We start from the raw sequence: 20,300 nt of genomic DNA on the forward strand, positions 1-20,300 counted from the left end.
ACTGTTAATTTTATCCGTCATATCCATTCCTGAACAAAAACAACAACCGATTAATTTTACTAAAATTACCACACAACGTACAGCGAACAAAACTAAATTAACCTTCACACAAAACCACAAAATCGTTAACTCACTGAAACGAATTCCACTACAAACAATTTTGAACAATGAGCAAGAGCAAACTGAGCCCATTACACCACACAAACGAAAGCCCGGAACATACCACCAGAGGACCCAACAAACCATATCCGACGACATTTACAAACACGCCAGACTGACAAACCAAACTCCGCGCCGTCATGACGTCACACACCACAACACCATTACGTCACGGGTCAAAGCCGCCGCGTGGGATCGAACGCTTCTGTCGACCCTTAGTTCTAATGTTACGAAACGAAAACCTTTGGCAACGGTAAATATCCATCACCAGTTATATTCATTAATACAAAGTTTTCGGATAAAACGTCCGGGCGAAACAGTAAACAAATCACTTCTGCCATTCTGCCGTAAGTTTCTGGCAGTAACATTCGGATTATGATTTCCTTTTCAGTCAAAATTCTGATTCATAAGATAAAGAACTGATTTGCCACCTGAACTATCTTTTGTCTCGTCAACAACTGCACTCGAAGATTTGGTAACAGTCTTAGGTAAAACATGATGTTGTGGTCTTCAGTCCTGAGACTGGTTTGATGCAGTCCTTCATGCTATTCTATCCTCTGCGAGCTTCTTCACCTCCCAGTACCTACTGCAACCTACATCCTTTTGGATCTGCTTGGTTTATTCATCTCTTGGTCTCCCTCTACGATTTTTACCCTCCACGCTGCCCTCCAATACTAAATTGGTGATCCCTTGATGCCTCAGAACATGTCCTACCAACCGATCCCTTGTAGTCAAGTTGTGCCACAAACTTCTCCCCAATCCTATTCAACACCTCATTAGTTATGTGATCTAACCATCTAATCTTCAGCATTCTTCTGTAGCACCACATTTCGAAAGCTTCTATTCTCTTCTTGTCTAAACTATTTATCGTCCATGTTTCACTTCCATACATGGCTACACTCCATACAAATACTTTCACAAACGACTTCCTAACAAATAAATACTCGATGTTAACAAATTTCTCTTCCTCAGAAACGCTTCCCTTCCCATTGCCAGTCTACATTTTATATCCTCTCTTCTTCGACCATCATCAGTTATTTTGCTCCCCAAATAGCAAAACTCCTTTACTACTTTAAGTGTCTCATTTCCTAATCTAATACCCTGAACATCACCCGACTCAATTCGACTACATTCCATTATCCATAATGTCAGAAATAAAAAATAAACAATATTGATTGACGAAAATGGTTACATATGCACATGTAGAAATTCTAGTACCTCACATCCTGTCACGTCCGCCTCATTGCTGCTGCTAAACTACGAAGCAATCAACCGATTGTAGAGGTGTATTTCCTTATAGGCCTATTCTTCTGGTTTCCTCATTGCTGTCCATTGCACAACGTTGCTCTTGTGAGTCACGTCACTCCCGCTGACGTCTTCTACCACACTTTTCCATCCAGAGGAAAACTCAAGAACTTAACGTTAGGAATACGGTAAACGCCTAACAAATATGGATTGGATAAAAATTTATTCTGTGTTCTAAACACACTCGTGGCGACACAAAGACAACAAGTACCTTAAAATTCTAACATTTTCGCTACAGATCTGACTTCAACAACTTTTCCAAAGCTGTCAAATTGTTAACTGAACCAACAAAGGGCATGCAGAAGCCCAAAAACATTTAAGATATTTCTATTTGCAAATAATAATGCCACAATAGTCGCAATACTAATCCAATCGGTAAATACAAAACATAAAAACAACTTATCATCGTCGGTTTCACCATCAAACAACAAATAGATATTGACGAACTCAAGTTAACTCGAACTCGGCGGATTAGGGGTTATAATCTATGCTGACAGTTTCTAGTAAACATTTTGCCTATTTTAGATTTCGTATTAACCCCCGATTTCAGTCCGCAGATTCCTAACTATATTCAGATAATGGTATTTTCATTCTCAGGTTGCCACAAACTCACTCTTGCTTGGACTGAACTTACCAGTTTCTCGCGCTCTATATTTCGCGTGCGAGAACGTCGGTCGATTTGACCGAATAATTTCATCAATTGTCGTCCGAAGACGGTACGTTTGGGAGATAAGATCGGCTGTAGTGCGAGCGCTCCGTATTGAAAAGACTGGCCGTCGGCGGAATCCGAACGATAACGGAGCCACTGTGACCGGTATTACACTATCAAATTTCTTTGTCCAATATCTTTGTCAAAGAAATTTGATGGTGTAATAGGGAACTTTGTCAAATATCGTCAAATATTTGATCAAATCTACGGCCTAGCTGTAGATTTGATCTAAGAAGTCGCTTGTCTTCTGTTCACTGCAATGTGATGAGTTACAACGTGGAGCGCTAGCATCGCTGTAGCGTTCTGTCATCTGTTGTGTGTTTGTAAACATGGCCGGAAAATACAATTTGTGTGTGGCGTCTACCACAAAATTAATAGAGATGTATGAAGCTGATGAGGCGCTTTACAATGTGAGGCACCCTGAATATAAAAATGGATTATGAAGATTGGTGAGCTACAAAAATATTATTAGCCGTCACATACGGCCTGGGTGCATGGTTGACGACATTAAAAAGAAAATGAAGGGCCTCTGCACAAGTTACTCTTACGAGAAAGCAAAAGTACGTATCGGCATATTTCTTCCTTTTTAGTAATGCAAGTAAAGTTTACATGACATACAAATGATAAGCGTTAATTTGTTCACTGCAGCAACTTGAAGCATACGATAATGTTTACTTAACCTACAAGTAGTTTAGGCTACATTATTTTCGTTACTATTATTACAGATGCAGAAAATCAAAAGTGGAGCCAGTGCACAGATGGCGTACACTCCACAAGTGTACTGGTTCCACATGCTACAGTTCCTCGACCAGGCCACAGGGCGGGCGATAGTGTCTGTAATATCGAGAGCACAGAAAGTTGAAGTGAACATAGTACACCAACATTCGAATAAATGTTTGAGGTATGTACATTTGTTTACATTTTACATAACCAAATATGATTATCTCACCAGGGTACTTTACCAGCGCCATTTTAAAATGTCTTAAAATGCTCTCTTAACTGCTCTCCCGTGTAGTGGACGTCCAGAAGCAGCTTGGCAAGCTATTGGTTCCATTCACTGTAGGTCCTCAGCGCTTTGTGTCTCAAGATAAGTGCAGTCTCCTACTACGGCAGACACTGTTTCCTGACGACTGTACAAGTGTTTTCTTCTCTCAGTTAACAAGTTCTGCAGTGTGCAGGCAGCCAGTGTAATTGTGATAACTTTTTCTGGAGGCAGATTAATGGTAGTAACAAATATCCTGAAATGACTTGCAAGAAGCCAAAGCTGCTCTCCACTAATCTTCTTCCTCATGACAGTCTGTAATTGAAAACCTTTTCTTCCTTTGTGATTCCTTTTAAGGGTTGTTGCTTCATAATGTTGTAACTCAGGGGAAAAGCATCATCTGCCAGTACAACCATTGGAGTTGTAATGTTTGTGTTCCCAAGCTTCCTGCCTTCAGGAATGTTGAGAATAGATCGGGCAATGAGACACTCCCGTAGTTTGCTTTTTGAAAACACTCCAGCATCACCAACATGCCCATTAGTCCCTACATCAACATACAAAAATTTGTAGGATGCATCTACCATGGCAAATAACATGATACTGTTGAAGGATATGTAATAGAAAATGTGAGATCCACTAGCTTTTGGGCAATTAATACGAATATGCTTTCCGTTCAATGTTCCTATAGTGTTATAACAGTTCCACTCCTTCTCGAAATCCTCTGCAATTTGCTCCCACTCTTCTCTGATTGTCGGTACCTGTAAATAAGATGTTTGTATGTGCTAGGAAGTATGTAACTAATGGCTTCCATCTCTTATTTTATAGCATGAAATGCAGGCTCTACAAGAACCTTCTGTTGCATGCAGTGAGCCACAGCCCCAGCATCAAAAGCGACCTCCCAGAAAAAGAAGGAAAGGCATAACAGATGTCGCAGCAGATGTCATTGTAGAGGCCACCAGGACATTGAAGGCTGTGGCTGATATGGCCAGGACTCTGCCCCGGCCTGTCCAAGAAGACCACTACAGTGCTCTTGCCACCCACATCACAGCTGAACTGCATAAGATGGATAATGTGAGTGGTGAGGAATTTATAACGGGCACAATACATGGTTTGCAGCGGTGTTTGATGGACAGGTGGGATTTTCTGCATGCGACAACTCAACAAGCACATCCGTCTGCCTCTGGATATATCCAGGTTGCCTTGCAGCAGGCTGGTATAGAAGAGGACAATACCATATTATAAATTACATATACAGTGGCGGTCGAAATAATAGAGCCACCTCTATTGACGAGATTAAGAACTAGGATATCTATTAGTTCGCGAAATCGCCACGAGTGCCGTGTTGTCAGTCCCTTGTAGACAACATCAGGGAAGACGTTGCTGCTATCTTTAGTCGTCCGAAAGGAAGCGTTTGAGCTAGACGTGTGAAAAGAGGCATAAAGGTAAGAATCTTATGGGTCAAAATAATAGAGCCGCTTTACACATGTGCCTTTAAATTGATTTTTATGCAGTTGTTTTGTATGTAAATTGACGTGTGGTTTTGTTTACATTCGTCTAGATGGGCAGAGCAAAGCATACCAGTGAAGATGAGCGTATAGTAATGTTCCGGATGTTCAAAAGTGGGATGTCCATGAATAAAATAGTCAATGTCTTGCACGTTTCGCGAAAACGAGTCCAGAACGCCATGAGACGGTCAAAACAAACAAAGCCGCAGGTGGAGAACAGGGGGCGACCTCGTGTAACTACTCCTCGCGTAGACAGACTCATCACTAGGGAAGTGAAGAAAGACCCATTTTTGTCAACACCACGACTGAAAGCCATTTTGTTTAGCGACAAACATGATGTTCAACCATCAACCTCAACGATTCAAAGACTACTGAGATCTGCAAAATTGAATGGGCGCATTGCAAGAAAGAAGCCACATGTTTCACAAGCTAATGTTCGGAAAAGGTTAGCCTTTGCCCGGAGAAATGAACAAAAACCTAATACTTGGTGGAGGAACATCCTTTGGTCCGATGAATCCAAGTTTAATAGGTTTGCCTCAGACGGAAAAGTCTATGTGCGCCGCCCACCAAACCAGGAATTTAATCCCAAGTACACTTTAAAAACTGTGAAATACGGTGGCGGAAGTGTTATGGTATGGGGATGTTTTTCGTGGTACGGCATTGGTCCAATACACCGTATCAACGGCATAATGAACGCAGAAATGTACAAAGACATCTTGGCAAATGTGATGCTGCCTTATGCTGAAGAGGAAATGCCGCTGAAATGGAAATTTCAGCACGATAACGATCCAAAGCATACTGCAAGGATCATAAGGCAGTTTGTTCAAGAGCACAATATCGAAGTATTAGAGTGGCCACCTCAGTCCCCTGACGCATCACCCATTGAGAACTTATGGGAGATCTTAGACAAGAGAATTGACCGCTCAAAAGCTACATCGTCAGAAAAACTGTGGGAAGAAATCCAGAGAGCCTGGTATGCGATCAGTAGTGACGAATGCAGGCGTTTAGTAGACTCTATGGGTAAGAGGTGCAGGGCAATCCTCAAAAATAAGGGTTACCCCACGAAGTACTAATGCAGTCCTATGCAAAAAAGACTGTTCCTGTACGTTTCATAAGACTGAGATCAAGTACAATATATTTGTTTCAATTGGCTCTATTTTTTTGACCCTGTGGTCTGGTATTCTTTTGAATATTATCGATTATTACTGATTATTTTGTGTTGTGTTATCGATATAACTGACTATAGTACAATGTGACTCGGTTGTAATGGTTTCCATCATAGTTCAAACATGTCAAGTAATAAATGTGCACTTTATTCCAAACCTTTGCCAGGTGGCTCTATTATTTTGACCGCCACTGTATATGTATAATTTTTTTGTAGCTCTCCAGTCTTCTTAATCTATCTTAATCTATGTTTATACTCAGGATGCCTCACTTTGTAAAACGCCTAATCAGCTTCATACATCTCTTTTAGTTTTGTAGTTTTGGATGCCAGTTGGTACATGCTGTGTTAATAAAATAAAATAAAAATTGTTCTTAATGAACATAAAGTATATTGAACATTTATTTACCATCAGACATTGGTCCTTTAGTGCTTTATAAATTACTTCACACATTTCAGGTATTATTTTACTTAATGTGCACTATGGAATTCAGGTGCTGTACTGTAAGCTAGAGTAACCTTCTCCTGTAGCAAGAAATCGGAGTATTACAGTGAGTCTGTCTTCTGCAGATATAGCAGTTCTTAAGCGAGTATTGTGCTTTGAGATATGAGGAATCACTTCACTGAGCACATACTGAAATGTATGCTCATCCATTCCTAAGTAATTGATGTACGACTTGACTTCCTCCACTCTAAGCTCACGTAACAAGTTCTGTTGAATGCTTTTATCATCTCATCATGAAACCCACGACTTCACCCAAGTATGTTTCCTTTTTTTTTCCCTGCTTTTGTACCACATGTGCACACAGTGCAATTGTGGTACAAGCAACTGCTGCGGTTAATAATTTGTAGTTGTCAACCATCTTGAACTATGAGGAAAATTATGATGACAGTGTAATACCCCTTCTAGCACTACATCAATGATCTTTGTCAAATATATGTGACGGAATATTGGATCACATCTTTGACAAAGAAATTTGATAGTGTAATACTGGCCTTTGTGGAAAATGAAAGATTTCGAACATCAATGATTTCAAAGGGGCTATACTATTATGACTTTTACTGCTTTTAAGGAGCACTTCAAACTTTGGCATTTTGTTGCAAATGCTTTGGCAATTAAGTAGTAAGTTTTTAATACTCTTGACTGAGGCGCATTCTTTTAATCTCCCACCAGTAAAACACAAAACTACACCGAAAGTAAAAAGGAAGCAGCGAACGTATCGTAGAACATACGCAAAAAATAACATGGTAACAATTATAGTGTGCACTGTGCACAACTATTGTAATACCAAACTAGAACTAAAAGAACAGCAACCTATGTTTAATTTTCTGCAGTAGTGTGTGTGTTTGTGTGCAATATTTTCAGACAAATGATGTATCCCTCAGTCTTAAAAGACTTTTAAGTGAATAAAGAAACTGCATCACGAGGGTTGGATCCCCTCCTTAGAAGACATCAGATTACAGAGTCTGGGCTACCCTCAGGGTGAAATCTACACTGTTGAAGCGCCTGTTGCTGTGAGTCAGTCCGTTTGCCTGTCTGTGTATTCACTTGCCTGCCATTGTCATCCGTCCGCCATTGCCGCCACCACTGTTGTCGTCCGTCCATCCGTCCACCATCCACCTGCCTGACTACCTGTTTGACGCCGCCCGGTGCTCACCACTGCCTGCTGTCAGTCCGTCCATCATGAGCCTTCCCACCTCCACTGTCATCTACACCTCCCCCTCACCTCGTCCACTGTCACTTCTTGGAGTGCCGCCCCTGGCCTCCCTCCTTACACCTTGCCTCCCCTCCCTGCCATCACCCATTCCCCCATTTCCTCCCCTGCTGTGTATCCCCATATCTACACCCTTCCCCCAGCCTCCACACCCACAGTAGCTCCCACTCCTGCCCCCGGCCTCATGTACGCCTCTCGGTTGTGAGCTCTGCAAGATCCATGAGCTATTTTATATTAACGTGACATACCCCAATTCAAGGGCTATATTTTATTTTTTGACACATGGATCTATGCCAATAATTGTAAAAACTGCGATGGTACATTAGTCCTTACTAATGTAAAATTGTTACCTTCTGAAGAAGACAAATTTATATTTGTTGAATCCTGAGTAAAGAGTTTCTTTATCCATTGCAACTGGTCGGCTATTTATAATTTTAATTTTTAAGGTTTTTGTCTCCATTTGCAGTCGCCCCCTTTTTGTCTGTTCTCTTCCATTATGTTCCCCCTTTTTTATATTTTTATCCGCCATATTTTCTCCTTTATAATTTTAAATGTTTTCTGTTGTATCATCATTGTGTTACGGCTGAAGAGCAGCGCATATGCTGCTTCGAGCCCGCCCCGGATTGGGAAGTGAGGTACTATAAAGAAAAAAAAAAATAAATAAACTGAATATATTTAACCACAACAGCGAGTTGTATGAACTTTGTAATTTGTGGGACCAATCATTGTATAAATTGTGTCTTATACGCAGGAAATAGTTTCAGAGTGTGATGTGACAGGTGTTAAACTAAAAATTAATTATTCGAAATGCCTGTGTCAATGAATATACTAAGATGCCAAAATCTTGGAATAATGGCGTATCTGCCGATGATATTTACATCCCAGCTGTTGATTAGTTTGCCATTGCAGACAGCATTTTCGTCTCTGAGTATTATTTCTTTTATAAATGTGTTTGTTTCCCCTGCGTTATCCCTGTGCGAAATTATTTTCAGATCCAACATTTAGGTTTCGTATTCCTTGTATTTAACTCTTGTCACAGCTCTAAGAACATAATCTACGCTATAAAATGCATACCCGCCCATATGATTTCAATTGACCCATACTGAAAGCTGTGCAACTATGTAGAATTTATGGCTTTCCATGTGAGCGGTAGATGACGGTGCCACTACAGCAAGACACAAGCTGTGGTGCCACATTAGACGCGTGCGGCGTGTGTAAACCCGGCTTACGTCAAATTACCGCCAACAAGAACGAATATCACGTGACCCACCTCAGGAAGCAAAAATATTAATCCAAAGAGCGACGCCATCAGAGAAAATATTCAATTCATTTTTTTTTTCAGAGATACTACACCAAAACCAAGAAATACGATGTCGTTGGCAGTCGAGAACAGCTGAATAGTTGTGTTTGGAGTTGGAAGTGCGGGAGTTGTAAAATGTCCGCTTCGGTAGCAACGAATCCGTCTACTTTGCTTCCATTAGGTATGTGACGTACACGAGTGTTTTGTAATATTGCTTTACCGAAAAAGTTCATATAATGGTCCTGGAAAAAGAATTAAAACAGTTCTATTGTGTAATACGTCAGCTCACAGAGACCTAACCAAAAAGCTTGGAATAATCGGGGCCCTGGAATGACTTTCCATTATTGACAAATTGATCCTTTTTTATTGCAGAACTTGTCGATAAGTGTATTGGTTCCAGAATACACATAATAATGAAGAATGACAAGGAAATAGTGGGCACGTTACTCGGATTCGATGACTTCGTTAATATGTTACTTGAGGATGTCACCGAATATGAGTCAACCCCAGAGGGAAGACGTATCACAAAACTGGATCAGATTTTGCTTAACGGCAACAACATAACCATGGTGAGTCACACTTTTTGTAGTGAAACAGAATTTTCGAACATCATTTGTATCTACTTGAAGGCAACATCTATGGGACGTTTAATCATTATTTGTGCTTTGATGAGTTTGTACAGTGACGTGGACAAGTCACGATGAGGTACCGTTATATAGCATAGGCCTAGGGACTAGAAGTCTAGATATCGTAACGAGACAGATTTTAGTTTAATTAATGTGTGTACAAATACTATATAATGTTGGGAGCAAGATAAAGAGTGCAAGTAAGAAGTATTATCATTTGTAGATAAAAAAAAAGTTTGCTGTAGTTCCCTCTGTGACCAAAACAAGAAAATTGCTTCTTGCATGAAACAAGAAGTTGTATGAGTACACAGCAAAGACCAGGACCAGAAAAGTATGTTATATAAACATAAAATAATCCTCTTTGCACTTCCAGTAAGAACATAGCTAAGGGAGAGTTAAAAAAAGGTTCTAATAAAAAAGTGGAAGATGCTACTAAACATTCCTGATGCTTCAGGCAGAGAGAAAAGCAGCAGGACCATTCTTTGTTAGCGTCGTCCACATTGTGTTATTAGCACCTTTTTTATAGTCTTTGTTAAATATAACAATGTTTTTAAATTTATTTTGCAGGCTTTTTTGGGTTTATGTAGGCTAACATACTTTTCTGGTACTGGGCTTCACTGTGTACTGGTACAACTTCTTGTTTAGTGGAAGAGGCAGCTTTCTTGTTGTTACAGAGGACACTCTTGCCAACATTTCCTTGATCTTCAACTAATAATACTACTTTTGGAATTCTCCTTTCTTGCATTTTTCGAATTGAGAAGTATCTTTCTTTATTTTTGTTGATTGTATCTTCAGTTATTAAGGAAAAAATTGTTTCTTCCACACATCATTCTTAAATCTGTCGAGTCTCGTACAGCCTTTCATGGATCTTGGAACTCATATATCTGATCTGTGTATTTTTCTAAAATGTATCACACCCATCAATCCTAACTGTGAGCCTTAAATCAAAACTGGTACAGCCATCATTCAATAAAAATTCAGTTTTGTTTTGATTCTTATTTTCTGAACAGTGTTCTTTTGATTGTCAAAAATTGCTTGACCCTTTTTCAGTTTCTAATCATTATCATAAGTTACGTGATGGCTAAGGTATTGGTAAAGGGACAGTTGCACAATAGGTGTATTATATTTAGGTTTTAGTTCAAACCAGATATTTTTCTCTTGAAGCACATAGTCTTTGTCTTTTGTGCAAAGCTCTTATTATACACTGAGTAGGCTTGTTGAAAAAAATTATTAAAACTATTTAGTAGTAATTCTCATGCATACATTTGTGACAATTGTTCTTTCCAAGGACAATTTGTCTATGGAACAGTGTAGCAGGAGGTACCCTCTGCCAAGTAAAGTGTCTTGCGGAGTATAAATTGAGAGGTAGATGTCATTGAAAACTTGGGCCTAGCACTGAATGGACCACGTAAAGATTACACTAATGTACAATGAAAGTAAAATATCAGTATTACTGCTAGTGTCATAGCATAGTTCAGTAGCCATTGTTTTATCACTAGAAGAGCATTTATGAACAAAGTATAATGTAGTATAATGTTCTCTTTAAGTTACTAAAAATTTTCATTCCTACAATTTGGAAACTATGCTGTCTTGGCCAGTCAACATCTTGGCGTGTCCAGGCTGTCTCGATTCTAGGTTTTGTGATGCTGAATTTGATGTTGTGCTTCAGCTTCACCCGAATTAGGCAATTGAGCACGTATTGGCTGTAAGCAACTTGGACCACTGTAAAAGCATCTTTACTAAGCCACATTTTTCAGCTCAAAAGGAAAATTCAGTATTAGATATTAATTGTCAACTTTGACCAATGACGTAATCTTAACAGTTGCTGTGACATCACCTTTTGGTGCATATGTTCAGTTTGGTTGTTAGCTGGCGAAGCAAAGATTGTGAAAGGAAAGAACCTCATTGCAATGACGCTGATCTGTAGCTTAGTGCGAGGTCTAGGTTAGGTTGGAAGGTGACAGTTTGGTTGTAGGTTGATGAAGCCAATGAAAGTTACAGCAAAAAACCTTGTGGTAATACACTGATCTATAGCTTAGTGTGTTCTAAAAAATCACCACTAAAATTGTGGTATTGTCCGGAGGTCTCGGTGCCACATCAAGTCGGTACCACAGGCATTGACAGTGTCGGTGCAGTATAGACTCGAGCTAAGATGAACTCTGCCCCAGTTTGTGACCTCGGCTTCAGCAGTCAACATCGTGTAGTAGAACAGTGTCAGTCTCAGTGTGTGAAACCTGTAGTTGTTTTACTGTCAGACGTTGTACTTCAAGAGGACAGTTTGTGATTGTATGAGTCGAGTAATGCTGCCATAATCAATGACCATTGTAAATTATATGCTCTCCTGTGGCAAAGAACTGACACAAGTTGAGTAAATCTATCTTTTTTTTTTTTTTTTTTTTTTTTTTTTTTTTTTTTTTTTTTTTTTTTTTTTCCACTCATGTAATAAAGTGAACTGGTATTTAATCTTTGTCGTTAAATTGAGCTATCTCCCAGAGCACTCAAGGAACCCATGGTTGTGGTCAGGCAATTCTGGTTTTGTCTGCCTACAAAAATATCACGTTAACATTGTCATAATGGTTACGGCATTAGCAAACGTTTCATGTGTCGCTCGTCAGGCCTGACAACTAGTACTGAATATTCCTCTTTATCCCACTTTCCTTCTTTAGCACCATCCGACATCCTACAGAGTGGCAGCAGTCAGTGTCAGATATGACTGTGACATAAAATATATTAGACTGTTAGTAGGTGTTGTTGTGCTATGATGCTTTTTAGTTTCCTCTGAAAGCAGAGGATTCGTGAAAGCTTGACACACACTTGTATAGTGCCATTTATCAGAGTTAATTGCTGTAGATGTAATAGCCCAGATGTGTAACAGCCCCAACATTTCCCATTGCTACATTGTCATTGAGGCAACATGTCATCCTCTGTAATTTGTTTTCCTTTATTTTCATCGTGTTTGCTTTAAACCTTTCCTTGGCCTTGTGGAAGAGAATATCTTCTTGTTGCATAGCCTGCAGAGTACTCTTCCCACTCACTCAAAACAATGTTGTTTTGCCTGAAGACTGACACATGCACCCATTTGATGTACATCATCAATAACAATCAGAAATAGCGGGTGTCCTGTTACAATACTTGTGGCACACTGTGTTGTAACTTCTCTTCACAATGAGCTACTCTTTGGACTGAAAAGATCTGGCATCTATTAGATAAGTCTGAATGTTTTCCAGGACAGTTCCTCCAATTCTGTAGCATTTTTGCTTCTTAAGTAGGGCATTTTGTGGGGTAATCAAAGGTCTTTATAAGATCACAAAGTACCTGTCCTGTAGACGCTGTCTTCAAAAGCTTGATTTACGTTTGTAATTATGTCCAGAGCTGCTGTTACAATGGACTTGGCATTCAAAAACTGTGTGGCTATTCAGTATGAGAGCATGCAGCTTTGAAAATAGGTAACATTTGTCTTTTGATAATCTTACTATTGAACACACATTTATTAGTTTCTCACTTTTTTTCCTGAAGTCCATGATCACCACTCTGTGATGTGTAGATACTGGTTCAACGACATGTATCTCATTGTTCCAGCTGTTGAAATTTGCTAGAATGTTGTCAAGACAGACATCACCTCATGTAGGTAAACTTTTCATAGCTGCTAATTACGGTGATGAAAGCTATCTACCTACCTATATCTATCACTTACACTGTTCTCACCAGTATGCTGTTGGAATGACCACACGAAACTACACTCATGCTCATAAATTAAGGATAATGCTGATACATGGTGAAACAATACTCTGGTGGGCGGTTTGCGGGTTTAAATCACCTCGGGGGTATGACCATGCGGTGCATTTGACCTGCGGTCGTTGCCTGGTGGCGCTGGTAGCAGTCCACATATTGGCGCATGTCAGAGTACGGTGCAGCGAGTAAGTGTGCAGACGTTTTCAGGCATGCTAATGGTGACCGTGTGTTAAAAATGGCTCAAAGAACACATATTGGAGGGGTAGAATACTAGGGCGACTGGAGGTTGGTCAAACACAGCAGTCCATAGCATGGGCCCTCCATGTGCCACAGAATGTGATCTCAAGGTTTGCAACGATTCTAGTAGACAGGAAATTTGTCCAGGTGCTACAGGACGGGACATCCACAGGGTACAACACCACAAGAAGACCGATATCTCACCGACAGTGCCTGCAGACGGCCACGGAGTACTGCAGGTAGCCTTGCTCGGGACCTTACCACAGCCACTGGAACAGTTGTCTCCAGACACATGGTCTACAGACGACTGAACAGTCATGGTTTATTCACCCAGATACCTGCAAGGTGCATTCCACTGGTCACAAAAGAGCCCATAAAGCCTGGTATCAAGAACACAGTACATGGTCATTGGAACAGTGGTCCCAGGTTATGTTCACAGAGAAGTCCAGGTGTAGTCTGAACATTGATTCTCGCCGGGTTTTCATCTGCCGTGAACCAGGAACCAGATACCAACCCCTTAATGTCCTTGAAAGGGACCTGTATGGCAGTCATGGTTTGATGGTGTGGAGTGGGATTATGATTGGTGGACGTACACCCCTGCATGTCTTTGACAGGGGAACTGTAACAGGTCAGGTGTATCGGGACTTCATTTTGCACCAGTATGTCCGCCTTTTCAGGGGTACAGTGGGTCCCACCTTCCTCGGCCCCACCGATCTGCCATCGTGGAGGAGTACCTTGAAACAGAAGATATCAGGGGAATGGAGTGGCCTGCCTGTTCTCTGGACAGCACGTCTGGGATGGTCGACGTATCGCTGCATGTCTTCAAACCCTTAGGACACATCAGGAGCTCGGACAGGCACTGGTGCAAGAATGGGATGCTATACCCCAGCAGCTGCTCGACCACTTGATCCAGAGTATGCCAAGCCGTTGTGTGGCCTGTGTATGTGTGCATGGTGATCATATCCCATATTGATGTCGGGGAACATACGCAGGAAACAGTGGCGTTTTGTAGCACGTGTGTTTCGGGATGGTTTTCTCAACTTATCACCAATACCGTGGACTTACAGATCTGTGTCGTGTGTGTTCCCTATGTGCCTATGCTATTAGCGTCAGTTTTGTGTAGTGCCACGTTGTGTGGCTCCACATTCTGCAGTTATCCTTAATTTATGAGCATGAGTATAGTTTTGCTCCCAAATGTATTAGATACCATAAATTTCCAACTGCTTGGTGAAGTTTCCAAAATTCCTATTTGGGGAAATTGAACAGTAGCTTCCCCATACTACACACTTAACACTTACATATACTGAACAGAGCTGTGGTATTCAGGTTCTGGTTCAGCTAGCCAATGTTCACATCTGAACTGTTCAAAACGTAATAGAAATATTTGAGTTTTGGGAATATATTTATTCATGTACATTAATGTTATCTCCGTCAAAGTGGTGCCCATTAGGTACTTTAGTTATGCCAGTGCTTTTACCAGTCCCCAAAACAGTTTCAGTAATGTGTTTGTAATCTCATCTGTGCTTGTAAAACAACTGCCCTTTAAGGTTTTTCTTTATTTTTGCAAGAGAAAGTGTTATGTCTGGTAAATAAGAAGTATGGAGCACCATTATAGTATCAATTTGACCAAAAATTCAGGAACAAAATCAAGTGTGAGCAGGTACACTATTGTGGTGGAAACATGATAAACTTAGACATGTATTATGTGTGGACAAACATCCTCCTGTTGAAAAATGGCACTATGATACTGTCATGTGTTGGGAGGTAACTTGTGATGACCCAGGGTGACTGTGACACATGGTTGTGCAGTTGGAGACAATCCATGACCTTTAGTCCTACTCAATGGCTTCCTGCACTGTGACTAACACCACTGTGCCTCTCCAAAACATTGGATGAATGGGACCTTTCCCAGGTCACCACCATAGATCATCAGGAGTAGTGCAGAACAGAGGTTCATCGCGAAACGCGTTGTTATGCAATTTGTCAGTAGTTCGCTTCCTGGTCACAGCATCATTCCAAATGCAGCCGTTTGTATTGTGTTGTTAATGGCAGCCTACACATGTAACAGGAATTCCTTAGCCCAACTGCTGTTAGTCTCTGACCAATGCTGCAAGATAACAGAGAATGTTGCAGGATGTTCATTATAGTACGTGGGACAAGTGGTTGGTATTGACAGTGCAGGTGGGCAGACGGCAATAATGTCGGCCCGATCTCTACTTGTACACATTCTCTATCAGCAGAAACAAAAATGTCGATAACAAGCAGATCATATTTGTATGCACAAATTTATTTACAATTGCTACTTGTAATATATAATCTCAAAAAATTGAAAAGATCTGTTTAGTATCTAATATGATGAAATATAATAAAGTTATTTGTCAAACTTCGCAACAGATGAAAACTATTTTCTCAGTTCGTTGAACGTACACAGTTTTTGTTTCCGTTGTTGAATTTTAGCAATATTAACCCTTTTAGTGCCAAATACGATCTGATCGTGATCCAGATTTTCGGCGAAAAATGCCAGTAACGATCTGATCGTGATGCCTCTCTCATTAATTTTTTCCGCGCTTGAAGGCAAAGTTGTTAGTATTTCCTATCAAATGAGAAAGGCATCACGATCAGATCGTTACTGGCATTTTTCGCCGAAAATCTGGATCACGATCAGATCGTATTTGGCACTAAAAGGGTTAATTAGTTCTAAAATTAATGACTGAATAATTTATCAGTATATTAACAGTTATATTACGAATATGTTGATAGGTTGGTGGCATTCTCACTCCTTAAATTCTTGAGTGTGTTGGAGTTGTGCTAATGGAAAAATACCATTCACTGTAGTGTCAGAATCTGATTTATAATAGTCCTCTTTAGCACTGCTCAAACTATAACTGCTCCCTCCCAGTTGTATAATTAAATTCTTTGCTCATTCGTACACAATCCCTTCGTTTTTGGCAACTCTTTTTGTCGACACTTGCAGTACTGTGTCTCACTTGTCACTTGATTGATTGCTGCTACAACAAGATTTTCAACTTCAGAATTGTGAATTTTTTATTGTTTGCAACGATTTAATTTTTTATTTGTGCCCATACCACTTCAGTGGCATTAAAATGACAGTGATATGGAGGAAGCTGAACAATTTCATGTCCCTACCTTTTGGCAATCTCATCAATTGCATCTGCCAGAAATTTTGGTTCTTTTGTGCCACAATTTCGAGGAATTCTGCCTTCTTCATATCTTCTCTGAAATGCACTTTTTGTTGTTTCAGCCATCACATGATTTTTTTTTCCTTCTTTCTGGAAATCGTCCAAAGCTGTCACTTGTCTCTTCCTCATCCGCTTCTTTCCTGGTGTGTGTGCAGCCTTGGAGTACCACTCTCACCACAGCCTATAGTGTACTGTTCTTTCCTTACTGTTGCAACAGTGTTCTTCCTTATTTTCAATGCTGATCTTAATGACCACAGCAACAGGAAACAAGGGCTCATGTTTTTCCTTCTCTTTTTCAAAGCAGTCCCTCACCATACACACGAATTCACATGCCTGGCTGTGAGCATACTTTCCTTCCTCCATTTCACTTCACGTTTTGGGCTGGCACTACTTGTTGCACAGGACATTGTTTAAAAGGAAACCGAAGTAAGTAAGCACTAACAACAACAAAAATAAAATAAACTACGAACTGAACTGTGCATTAACACAAACGACAGTACTAGTTGCATGTGAGACATTCACTGGTATGTTTCTTACACATGCTCATAAAGTTTGCAGAGCGGCAACATGGCTCCTGCTACTTGCTTGAGTCCATCATTGGCTGGCTGCCTGCACTTCGTAGGCAATGAAATGGTGCTACTAAACTGTCAGTACCGAAGACTTGTCTCCCGGACTATAAGTGTTCTTGCATGAAAGGTACGGTGTGCTCGGTGCACGGCAATCCTCTCTCGTTATGTCAGACGTGGTCTACCAGAAATTGGACAAAGATTATGCCTGCCTTCATGTTCCCATGCATTCCAAAATTGGGCCACTGTCACATCTGAATGCCCCACAAATCCAGATATTGCACGGTTAGACCAGCCAGCCAAATGCTCGTTGCAGTAAGGCCCCTTTCCAACTCTCAGGTGTTGATAATGGTACCTCACACGAGTATGCGGCATCTCTGTGTCCTTCACAGTGATCACTCAACACCTGACACTGTTATGGCCTCCTTGGATACCGTACTGGCCCTGGTAACAGTATTAATCACTGAAAAGGCATCTGTCACAGAAAAGTGCACATCAAATCATTAATATACCTGCTGAAGAAGTTAGAGCGAAATTGATTTCATTTCTGTCAGGACAGTTGATGTGCTAAGGTGTTAGTGAATGTTTGTGTAAATAGCCAGTTTGTTCCAGAGTAATGCAATCTTCCAACTTCTGCTGAAAGTGCAGATCCTATTTTACTGCCATATTCCTCCTGTCTGGTTCGTAAATGTTAACCAGTAACACACACCCTGTGTGGTGAATAACTAGAGTTTGAACTGAGATTTTTACCAAACAACTACGATGTGTATCTAGGTATGCTTGTGTCTTGGATTCTGAACCTACCGGACTACAGTTCAATTCCTCTCATCATAGGTTATTGAGTTGTGTGTCCTTCCTTTCTAACCGTTTTGAACCTTTGCCGTCAGCTCGGTAACTGCACAGTCGGCATGTATGACACTGTGGGAAGGATGGTGTCAGTATTAGCTCGCAGCGTATGCCTGCACTGAGGAGCAGTGACGGCCCATACGCACTAATGAACAGAGACGGTGTAGCTAGCCCAGGCCCGAATCTGCGACCCGTCAGGTAGGTGGGTGACAGCAGAAGAAAGTTCCCCAGCAATTGGCCCCACAGTGTAGAGGCATTGTGAGGCCTGCATATACAGACTGCAGGTCAGGTGGACATCTACAAATACTGGAATCAGTCCATGGAAAATGGCAGGCTGCTCCGTCTAGTTCTGCAGTGATCTTCGTTTCGAAGTTATTGTCTTGTGTACACAGCATTGTTCAGCATCACATCTCCTCTCTCACGTTTCGGCCTTTATGTGATGGTCCCCCATAAGGTTTTACCTCTATTTTTCAAAGTTTTCCAGAACAGCAAGCCAATTGGGGAAGGGCGCCTTACATGGTGCATCGTGTCTATCATGCGCTGCGACCTATCCAATCCTTTGTGGACGTGGATCTGCACTTCTGCTCATTCTCCAACCGTCGGGCGAGGTCACCCTCCTGGGTGCGTATTTTTCCATCAACTGTGCAGTATCGTTTCGTATGCTGTTGATGAAATGGACTTGTTTGCTTGGTTGCGCCTGATATCCAGCACGGTAGCTAGTCCGTTGTGATGGGGCCGCCATGTACCTTGTTCGTTGTAGCCCCCTGAGCACACGGGGATCGCTGTGCTGATGCCTGCGTTGTTAACTCCCTACGTATGTCGAGGAGTAAATGCCTGTCACCCTGTGGAATCGGGACTCGGGGCAATGGCCATCCTGCCAGTTGGCCTTTGCTGCAGCTGGGTGGTGCCCCTGGGAAGGCCCCTGATCGGAGTGGGTGGCATCAGGGCAGATGACACGCAATAAAGCGTAGTGCATCATCTCTTGGTGGTGGTCAAACACCAGCTGTCTCTAAGCACTCACAGGCTCAATTCAACGCACAGAAGTATGACCCCAAATCATTTCTCTCCCTGACCACACCATGGGAGGAACCTCAGGCTAAGGATGGCAGTGGCTCTTACTCACCCCAGTACTTTGTATGTTCAAGAGCTGATGAATAATCTTTCATGACAATGAAGCCTCAGTTTTTCGTTGAGCATTTAGATGGCAAGTTTGGAGGGGTGGAGGGCTTGTCCAGAATGAGATCTGGGTCAGTCCTGATCAGCACTGCATCCTCTGCCCAGTCATGGACGTCACTCACTTTTGACAAGCTGAGGGATGTTTCTGTAACTGTCGCGGCCCATAAGAGCTTAAATATGGCCCAGGGTATCATATTTCACAAGGACCTTTTTTTGCAGTCTGACGATGAGCTGTGCGTCAATTTAGAGCAGCGAGGTGTACATTTCATTCGGTGTGTCCACAGGGGTCCGAGGGATAATCAGGTTGCCACCGCTACCTTAATCTTGGTCTTTGAGGGTGACACATTACCTGAGAAGGTCAAGGTGACGGTCTACTGCTGTGATGTAAAGTCCTATATCCCTTCCCGAATGCGGTGCTTTAAATGCTGGAAGTTCGGCAATATATCTTCCTGCTGTACTTCCAACATCACATGTTGAGATTGTGGACGCTCATCACATCCCAATACTCCGTGTGTCCCGCCTTCCATCTGTGTCAACTGCGAAGAGCACCATGCGCCTTGCTCGCCTGACTGCGGGATTCTCCAGGAAAAAAGGAAAATCGTGGAGTACAAGACCCTGGACAGACCGACCTACACTGAGGCTAAGAGGAAATTTGAATGTCTACATCCTGTATGTATCCCTACAACAGTTCTAGCCAAATCAGCCCCACCAATCCCGGTCACCTCCCAGAGCCAGAAGACTACTCCTGCCTCCTCCCTGTTGCTCCTGCACTACCTACTTCGGGAGCAACATCCTCCAACTATCGGGGACATCAGTTCCCACTTCTGTGCTGGAGAAGTGTAAGTCTTCTTTGGCTCCTCTCTCTAGGAAGGAGACCCTTGGGTCGCTCACTTTCCAGGTTCTGATAGTGGAAAGATAACATCTGCCTGTGGCTGAAGAGCCCAAAAGCAGCTGGTCGTAGGGCTTCGCACTCATCCTTAGTCCCAGAGATTGGATCAGTGAAGTGCTCCCAGCCAGAGAAACCCAAGGAGCAGGGAGAGAACCCACACCACCGCTACCTACAAGCTCTGCATCTGCAGA

At 41.7% G+C, this 20,300-nt stretch overlaps 2 protein-coding genes across 2 annotated transcripts in view; one reads left to right on the forward strand and one right to left on the reverse strand.

The window, feature by feature from the left end:
* The window catches only part of LOC124552260, an 81,818-nt gene extending 79,729 nt beyond the window's left edge, over nucleotides 1-2,089 (reverse strand). Inside the window, exon 1 of the mRNA XM_047126541.1 lies at nucleotides 1,378-2,089. The gene's annotated coding sequence lies outside the window, so the exon portion shown is untranslated. The remainder of the gene's footprint in view (nucleotides 1-1,377) is intronic.
* A 474-nt stretch (nucleotides 2,090-2,563) lies between these two features.
* LOC124552504 overlaps nucleotides 2,564-20,300 on the forward strand; it is a 28,184-nt gene continuing 10,447 nt past the window's right edge. Inside the window, exons 1-5 of the mRNA XM_047126790.1 lie at nucleotides 2,564-2,733; nucleotides 2,899-3,074; nucleotides 3,981-4,226; nucleotides 8,880-9,018; nucleotides 9,210-9,406. Of these exons, the coding sequence (XP_046982746.1) occupies nucleotides 3,066-3,074; nucleotides 3,981-4,226; nucleotides 8,880-9,018; nucleotides 9,210-9,406 (591 nt within the window). The 5' untranslated portion in view covers nucleotides 2,564-2,733; nucleotides 2,899-3,065. The remainder of the gene's footprint in view (nucleotides 2,734-2,898; nucleotides 3,075-3,980; nucleotides 4,227-8,879; nucleotides 9,019-9,209; nucleotides 9,407-20,300) is intronic.

Source organism: Schistocerca americana, chromosome 10 (genome assembly GCF_021461395.2).
Source record: "Schistocerca americana isolate TAMUIC-IGC-003095 chromosome 10, iqSchAmer2.1, whole genome shotgun sequence".
NCBI lineage: Eukaryota > Metazoa > Arthropoda > Insecta > Orthoptera > Acrididae > Schistocerca > Schistocerca americana.